The sequence below is a fragment of the Hemibagrus wyckioides genome, linkage group LG09, assembly GCF_019097595.1.
Source record: "Hemibagrus wyckioides isolate EC202008001 linkage group LG09, SWU_Hwy_1.0, whole genome shotgun sequence".
In the NCBI taxonomy this organism is placed as follows: domain Eukaryota; kingdom Metazoa; phylum Chordata; class Actinopteri; order Siluriformes; family Bagridae; genus Hemibagrus; species Hemibagrus wyckioides.
Window position 1 is genome coordinate 16,341,804 of NC_080718.1, and position 9,307 is coordinate 16,351,110.

General features: G+C 37.6%; 1 protein-coding gene across 1 annotated transcript; it reads right to left on the reverse strand.

Moving 5' to 3' along the window:
• Nucleotides 1-604: 604 nt before the first annotated feature.
• On the reverse strand, nucleotides 605-4,847 carry LOC131358955 (enhancer of rudimentary homolog). The gene is made up of 4 exons (XM_058398405.1): nucleotides 4,713-4,847; nucleotides 2,853-2,940; nucleotides 2,590-2,710; nucleotides 605-1,113 (listed from the first exon to the last, which is right to left on the reverse strand). Exons 1-4 carry the CDS (start codon nucleotides 4,830-4,832, stop codon nucleotides 1,011-1,013), a joined length of 432 nt encoding a protein of 143 aa, XP_058254388.1. The 5' UTR covers nucleotides 4,833-4,847; the 3' UTR covers nucleotides 605-1,010.
• Between the last annotated feature and the right edge of the window lie 4,460 nt (nucleotides 4,848-9,307).

Below are 9,307 nucleotides of genomic sequence, written 5' to 3' on the forward strand. Positions count from 1 at the left end.
CTCTGTGGGATGTGCTGGACAAACAGCCCAATCCATGGAGGCCCAACCTCACAACTTAGAGGACTTAAGTTTATCTTTCTTGCCTATATGGGGAAATCTATGCAAGAAAATACTTTTCTGCTTACCACAAAACATGTTGGAGGCAAATATTTAGGGTCAATTTGATAGATAGCATGATGTGACATTTTGCTGTCTGTCTAAAGCCTTGCATACACATTTGAGGTTTTTACCCTAATCTACGAAGCTTCAGGAATGTTTTTTTTAATAATTTTAGTAATTTACCTAGCAATAATAATAAATAATAAAGTAGGGCATATAACTGTAACAGAATTAATCCTAACAAAAAATACTAGCATCTCTTATATGTAAACATTCTCAGTTAAAAAAAAAAAAAACCTTATTCAAATCCAGTTCCAGTCTTTCCATTTATTACAGGATTGGATTCCTCCTTTTTTAATTCTCATCCTATACTTTTTTTGCTGGTATCCTCATGATACTGATCCTGGGTGTTGGATCGCTGCCAACTCTAGTCAATTTATACAAGGAAAAACATGATTATACTGCAACAGCTGGTTATAACTATACATATGAAGTACTCAAACAGTTTAAATAAGGCCATTTTATTATGGAAGAGGAAAATCTGTAGAGACAAGCAGGAAACAAAATAGTACACACAAAAACACACAATTCAGTCTATACATCTACTGGCCTGACGAGCTTAATCTGAACACTTTACTCTGCCTGGTTCAGCTTGTAATGGTCTTTAGCATCACCTGCATTTGAAATAAATGTGTTAGTTTAGGGTAGGCACTAAACTCCAGAAGAAACTTTCTTCCAATTACCTCAATGAACTCATAGTGGTCACCCAGGCCTGGAAATGAAAATTATTTATCGAATTATCTAGCCATCATCCCATAAGTCTTTAGAAATGATTTCCCCTTTAAAAAGTGACCAACTTCCCTGCCATATTCCTGAAAAGTAAAACCATCTAATCTCACTTTAGGGACATTTTATTTCCCAGCTTGCTGAGCTTGGCGGCGCAGCAATATATAAATTTTCTCTTTGATCCAGTCTTTGTTGTTGGGTTGGTACGTCTGTGTGTCAGCTCGGTACCTAAGGAATGAAAGTCACAAAGAAAGTGATTGTGAGTAATCTATTTTGCAGTGACATTTCTGTGAAATAATATTTTGTGTGCAGGGTACGCAGTAATGTTTTCCCCATAAGAGGGTGTTTGCAAATCAAAGCTGAGTAACTGTTCATGTGTGGAACGAAATTCTAGTTCAGAGTGAGAAACTAATCTGGAGGATTCACTCAATCCATGGCAAAGCCAAGGGAATGATAGGAGATACATGATGTTGTAACACCCTGCTAAACATCACTGACAAGGCAGCAGACAAAAGCAGCTAAACTGATCTCTGAGCCGGCCTTAATGTCATATCTACTCTGAATACTGCAAAATAAATCAAACTAAATACAGCAAAATACACATGGTTTGTTTTATTCATGCAGTTTACACTATATTATATTGTCCCATTTGCACTGTGTACATTGTGGAGGTAAAATGAGTTTTGCTAAAGCATATCGAAAGCTGTCATAAAAATTAGGGTTTGATTGCATTTTTGGTAAAAATATGAATTAGACCTAATGAGCAATCTATCTTTAAATGAAACTAATCACCATCACCATCTTAGTGCCAACGACAGAAACACTAACTAGATCTAAAGTTTGCGATATTTGGCAAGTTAAAAACTGCATTTCTTGTCACCTTATAAAGCAGACAATTGAACAATGTGTATGTTAACCTTTCTAAATGCTGATATAAGAGCAGCCAAGATGATCGACATTAATCCAAGTGGCAACTAATAGAGAATACTCCAATAAAAAAGTTAAGTGTACCTTTGAGGATACAAAAGAAAATGTCAGAGCAGGGAGACACCATAGTCATTATTTAATAACAGACATTAAACCCTTATTGAAATTTCATTCCTAAACATGACTAGCCAGAAATAAAGCCACTTTTTTAAAATGATTTTTTACTCTTACCACTGTTTAATTGCCACTGAGATTGACTTGTTTAAGAGTTTGCTTTTTTATATACATAGCCTTAGACTAGACGGCAACCTGTGACACTCTGAAGCTCATGGCCAGAAAATTGTACAACACACAATACCTATGGCCCATTAAATTCATCTCCAAACACTAAATGTCTTACAATTGACACGGTTGACTTGACAGACATACAGCACCATGTTTTAGCAGACACTTTAAACATCAAGTACTTCTGCTAAATCCTATTTAGAATGTGACCACTATCAGCTGTCTTTCCTTTTTGTGTCCTTGAAAATCTTCCTGAGATTTTTCTTCTGGTGTCTGCCTCTCTCTGTCTGACTATGTCTAAGAAAAAAAGCACCAGTACATATAGATTTACAGCTGTCTTACTGCTTAAATCAGTGAAGGCTGCTGCCACATACTGTTCGGTTATCTGTAGACTGTGTAGAGCTGACATTCACACCCACTGCATTTTGCCCTTGTTGATGCTGACTTCTGAATTTCTAACAGTGGGAAGGATTGCACAGCAAGCCTACTTACACCAAGCAGCTGAGGTCTGCCAGGTCATCGATGAAATCAAACAGCTGACTAATGTCATATGTGATTGATGGACTGTTAGGATTCATTCTCTTCAAGTGCTCTTCATACATTTTACACACTCCTGCCCAAAAGAAAACAGAACAGATAAGTACAGAAGCAGTGTTTACAATGTTGTTCTTTTCTTACATCTATTCTCTACAGACCAGGTACATCATCAGTGAAAATAATGCTAAGGTAGAACACTGGCCTAAATATGATCTTACCTTCCATACACTCATTAACAGATTCATAATCAGCATATGTCCGTCCTTCTGGTCTCTTTGTGGGCTGAACAAGCAGAATAGTATGGGACTGCAAGCCATTTATACAGATGTTAGAACATTCCAAACACCAACACCACAACAACAACATTAACATATAATATTAATATTTAAGAGAATTAAACTCACTGAATGACTTACATGTTAATATTTGCAATTAATATATAATCATTTAACTTCTTTCATTAACATAATTCCAGTTTGGTTATCAGTTTATTACATTACCTACATTACTTTAGACCAAAACTCATAACTCTTTTTTTTAAATTACCAACCTAGGTAAAAATTTAAGGAAAACTGGGAAAAAATACTAATATTTAAGAATATTTGCAATTAACATGTAATCGTTTAACTTCTTTCATTGACATAAATTCAGTTTGGTTATCAGTTTATTACTTATTTTTAAATAATTAAATAATTATTTATACATTACTTTCGACTAAAACTCATAACTCTTTTTTTTTTATCACCAACTGGGGAAAAAAATAAACATTTTTAAGACTTCATGCTCAGAAGTAATGATGTATCAACATGGCTGCTCACACCGTCAACAGTAAATATCACTTCACAACCTTACTATGGGTTTGTATTAATACTTTACTTTTTTTTTTTCAATTTATTGATTTACTTTTTTAATCAACACTGACAGTAACATACTTAATAGATGTGGATGTTTCCTTCAATTGTGTTGTTAAGTAGTAGGTTAAATAACCTTTATACACTATATTGCCAAAAGTTTTGGGACACCCCTCCAAGTCATTGAATTCAGGTGTTGTTTTTCAGCGCTTGGGCTTGGCCTCTTGGTTCCAGTCAAAGGAACTCTTAATGCTTCAGCATACCAAGACATTTTGGACCTGATAGAACACCTTTGGGATGAATTAGAGCAGAGACTGTGAGCCAGGCCTTCTCGTCCAACATCAGTGCCTGACCTCACAAATGCGCTTCTAGTGGAATGGTCAAAAATTCCCATAAACACACTCCTAAACCTTGTGGAAAGCCTTCCCAGAAGACTTGAAGCTGTTATAGCTGCAAAGGGCGGGCCAACTCCATATTACATTCATGTGCATGTAAAGGCAGACGTCCCAGTTTTGGCCTGGCTCAGTCTCTGCTCTAATTCATCCCAAAGGTGTTCTATAGGGTTGAGGTCAGGACTCTGAAGTTCCTCCACACCAAATTCACTCATCTATGTCTTTATGGACCTTGCTTTGTGCATTGGTGTGCAGTCATGTTGGAACAGGAAGGGGGTCATCCCCAAACTGTTCCCACAAAGTTGGGAGCATGAAATTGTCCAAAATGTTTTGGTATGTTGAAGCATTAAGAGTTCCTTTCACTGGAACTAAGGGGCCGAGCCCAACCCCTGAAAAACAACACCTGAGTTCAATGATCTGGAGGGGTGTCCCAAAACTTTTGGCAATATAGAGAATTTACGGCGTAGTGTGGCTGATTTATGTCATGTAAGTAAGTAAGTAAATAAATAAATAAATAAATAAATAGATAAATAAAAATAAATGTTTTGTACTTTTTATTACCATGGTGTTATCAAGTTTTATTTTTAATTAAGGCTATTGAATAATAATAAGTGGTAGTAAAGATATTTTAGTAAAAGCGCGTCTCCTGGAGCGATAATATCATTAGTATAACATTATTAGATCAGGCTAGCTGTGCTAAATATTACATCATTCAGCCATTTATTCATTTGCTTCTGGAGGTTTACTTCCCCTAGTAATGCCGTGCAGGAGAACTGTATAATATTAGGCGACGTGTTTGCAAAAAAAAAAAAAAGGAAACAGCTGAATAACTCACCATATTGGACAGAGCTGGTCCGAGATCCACAATTACAACCCGTCTTCCGTTAGGACACAGCGCTACTAAACTTCCGGTTAACCCACGTGTCAAAAGTAGAGTCACTCTTCCACACTGCATTTACTACCACAATGATCATATACTATATAATAACCTCATTACCATTTCATTTACACAGCAAACTCAGATTACACTATGACCCTCGTTATTTAATTCGCTACATTTCTACATTTTGTCTGATGTATGATTTTGTCTAAAATTCAGACGGATCCTTAATTATTTGGACAGTAACACAAGTCATTTTGTCTCTGTACCACACCCCAATGGCTTTGAATGAAGCAATCAGGACGTGATTGGATGTAGAATTTCAGCTTTAATTCGGTAGGCTTAAAAATATTGCACAGGCAATAAAAAGAATTTATAAAGAACACTCTATTGCCAAAAGTTTTGGGACACCCCTTCATATCATTGAATTCAGGTATTGTTTTTTTAGGGGTTGGGCTTGGCCCCTTAGTTCCAGTGAAAGGAACTATTAATGCTTCAGCTTCATACCAAGACATTTTGGACAATTTGGGGATGGCCGCTTCCTGTTCCAATATGACTGCACACCAGCGCACAAAGCAAGGTCCATAAAGACACAGACATCACCAAATGATACGTTTTCTCACTTTAAATGATTTCTAAAGTCAGACCTTTAATTCAGTCACCTGTGTGTTTTGTGGGTCTTTCTGCCTGTAGTTTTAGTCATCAGTAAATGAAAAGCATGCTCAGTTGGGTTCAGGTTAGTTGACTGATTTGGCCAATAAAGATCATTCCATTTCTTTGCTTTAAGAAGCTCATGGGTTGCTCTTGCAGTATAATATACACTACTCAGCAAGTTATGCAAAAAGTCCTGAAACACTGAACAGTTGGACATGTGCATTCAAAAGTGTAGAGAAGGTCAAATTAAGTTCACCTGTAAAGGTTATAGTGCATTTTAGGTGCATCCTGAAATTTCATATTCATATTGTTACATCCTTAACTTTTTGTGAGTAGTATATATATATATATATATATATATATTTTTTTTTTTTTCTATCAATAGTCACATCAATAAACACAAGTTGTCCATGCCTTAACCCTGCTATAACCATGATTGGCTCACCAGTGGGTTCATTCTTTTTAAGAACTTACCAAAACAGTGATCTGGAAACTCCTGAAGTGTTTGCTATCTCTCTAAAAGCTTTTCTCAGCCTGATGGTGATGGCCTTGTTCACGTGCATTGACACCTCTTTGGACTGCATATTGAGAGTTCCCATGGACAGATACCAAATTCAGCACTTAAAACTATATGTACTTCATTCTATACATTACATCTTTTTTAAGCTGAGTTGTCTTTATTTGTCACATATACATTACTGGACAGTGAAATTCTTTCTTTGCATATCCCATCCTTGGGGGTTGGGGTCAGAGCACAGGGTCAGCCATGATGCAGCACCCCTGGAGCAGGGTGGGTTGGGGGCCTTGCTTAATGGCCCCATGGTGGCAGTGGCGGGTGCTAGGGCTTGAACCCCAATCTTCTGGTAAATGACCTAGAGCCTTAACCACTTGAGCTACCAATGCCCACTGATATTTATTAGCTTATTTTTCATACTTTATTTTTGTTTATCGCTGTCTCTGCTAAGCTACACTAAAGTATTTAGCTTCATTAAGGCAAAGAATGGGTATTTCACTTCTGCTATTGACTGGTGATATTCATTTATTGTTATTTTTCCTGCATATGTTTCATATGCTCCTTACTGTGACTGGACGCCATCTAGTGGACGTTTATTCCTATTTGAGAAAAACATTGCTTGACTACAGAACCAAATGCATTGAGCTTTATGATCCATCAAACATAGATAACGAGAGATAAATAGAGTAGTAAAATGTGTTGAATGCCTGAAGAGAGTGTTTTTGGAGCTGGAACAGAATTAAAAGGTAATGACTTTATACATGGCTTTAAAGGACAGATATAAATTTCTAGAAATATGGCCAATGGATACTGCAGTGTATTTATGATGGTATGTTGGCAGTGACAAACGTTAAAATAATTAAAAAAAAACAAAAAACAAAACACTGTCTCCCTCCCCACCCAAAAATAGGAGGTGTACAATTATATTTTAGTTATTGACCAGGAAGTTTTTATTTCTGACATTTCCAGTGAAATAACTATGCCCCTATCTGTTTTTCAGACATCAGGATTTTGGATCAAAATCATTTAATTCAACTGAATAGTCAAACAGTTACTACAATTTTGATAATGGATTTGGATTTCTACCCCTGTAACAAAATAATACAAATCATAGATACCTTGGCTATGCCACTGTAAAGAGAACTGCCAACTAATGAACATTATACACTCAGATAACAATATATTATGCACTCCTCTTATACAGTAAACTACATCAAATTCCTAACTGAAGCCCAGTTTAACACTTTCTCCAGTCACCTGGCTGATAAAATGTGCCATTTTAGGCCAATTCATACAAAAGGCATTTATTTGCTGTATACAAATGACTCAGTAATTCCTCTACCCTAACCAACAAACCATGGCAGCCTTTCCCACATAGTAATTTCCACATTTTTTTTGTTCAGAGCCAAAAAGCTCAGTTATAAGATGACATGTATTAACAAAATGAATTACATGTGCATTTCCATTTCTATCCCTATCCCCATAATCCCATTTTGGAAAGATATTCAGCAGAATTTCTTTATTATTAAATGGTAATAAAGGACATTACAACAAACTGCTGTGTAAAAATCTTTATCTGAAATTTGTTCACAGTCATTTGAACCTTTTCACATCATTTAAAGACTAAATTCACATACACTATATTGCCAAATGTTTTGGGACACCCCTCCAAATCATTGAATTCAGGTGTTTTTTTTTAGTGGTTGGGCTTGGCCCTTCAGCTCAAGTGAAAGAAACTCTTCAAATGAAATGCTTCAGCATATCAAGACATTTTGGACAATTTCATGCTCCCAGTTTGGGGATGACCCCTTCCTGTTCCAGCATGACTGCAGACCAGTGCACAAAGCAAGGTCCATAAAGACATGGATGAGCGAGTTTGGTGTGGAGGAACTTGACAGAGTCCTGACCGCAACCCCACAGAACACCTTTGGGATGAATTAGAGTGGAGATTGCGAGCCAGGCCAAAACTGCCTTTACATGCACATGAATTCAATATGGAGTTGGCCCGCCCTTAGCAGTTATAACAGATTCAGCTCTTCTGGGAAGGCTTTCCAGAAGGTTTAGGAGTGTGTTTATGGGAATTTTTTACCAGTCTTCTAGAAGCACATTTGGCATTGATACTGGACGAGAAGGCCTGGCTCGCAGTCTCCGCTCTAATTCATCCCAAAGGTGTTCTGTGGGGTTGAGGTCAGGACTCTGTGCAGGCCAGTCAAGTTCCTCCACACCAAACGAGTGTGAGCGAGTTGTTCCAGATGTCCCAGTTTTGACCTGGCTCGCAGTCTCCGCTCTAATTCATCCCAAAGGTGTACTATCAGGTTGAGGTCAGCACTCTGTGCAGTCCAGTGAAGTTCCTCCACACCAAACTCGCTCATCCATGTCTTTATGGACCTAGCTTTGTGCACTGGTGTGCAGCAGAGGTGGACGAAGTACATAACTTCCTTACTTGAGTGAAAGTACAGATACTACTGGTCAAACATTACTCCATTACAAGTAAAAGTTGTAAAGACAGATTTTTACTTAAGTAAAAGTACAGAAGTACTTGTTTTTAAAAGTACTTAAGTATCAAAAATAAATGTCAACGCATTTATTATTGCATTGTTGTATGCAATACTTACAGTACCTTTTGTAGCAACCTAGCAACCTTATTTCTTGAAATTGTGATTATGGCTTACAGATAAGGAAAACCCAAAATTCTGTGTCTCAGAAAATTAGAATATTACATAAGATCAATAAAAAAGGATATTTCAAAGAGAAATGTCAGACTTCTGAAAAGTATGTTCATTTCTATGCACTCAATACTTGGTTGGGCCTCCTTTTGCATCAGTGCGGCATGGCATGGAGGCAATCAGCCTGTGGCACTGCTCAGGTGTAATGGAAGCCCAGGTTACTTTGATAGCGGCCTTCAGGTCATCTGCATTGTTGGGTCTGGTGTCTCTCATCATCCTCTTGACAATACCCCATAGACTCTCTATGGGGTTCAGGTCAGGCGAGTTTGCTGGCCAATCAAGCACAGTAACACCATGGTCATTGAACCAGCTTATGTTACCTTTAGCAGTGTGGGCAGGTGCCAAGTCCTGCTGGAAAATGAAATCAGCATCTCCATAAAGCTTGTCAACAGAAGGAAGCATGAAGTGCTCTAAGATCTCCTGGTAGATGGCTGCGTTGACTGTGGTCTTCAGAAAACACAGTGGACCAACACCAGCAGGTGACATGGCAGCTCAAATCATCACTGACTGTGGAAACTTCACACTGGACTTCAAGCAACATGGATTCTGTGCCTCTCCACTCTTACTCCAGACTCTGGGACCTTGATTTCCAAATGAAATGCAAAACTTACTTTCATCTGAAAAGAGGACTTTGGACCACTGAGCAACAGTCCAGT

Excerpts from the sequence above, each read along its gene's own strand:
- LOC131358955 (XM_058398405.1), bottom strand. The coding sequence starts at position 4,832 with ATGCAGTGTGGAAGAGTGACTCTACTTTTGACACGTGGGTTAACCGGA. Across the intron at positions 2,941-4,712 it reads GACCAGCTCTGTCCAATATG|TCCCATACTATTCTGCTTGT; the intron begins GTGAGTTATTCA and ends AATGGCTTGCAG. Across the intron at positions 1,114-2,589 it reads GCAGACCTCAGCTGCTTGGT|GTACCGAGCTGACACACAGA; the intron begins GTAAGTAGGCTT and ends TTCATTCCTTAG.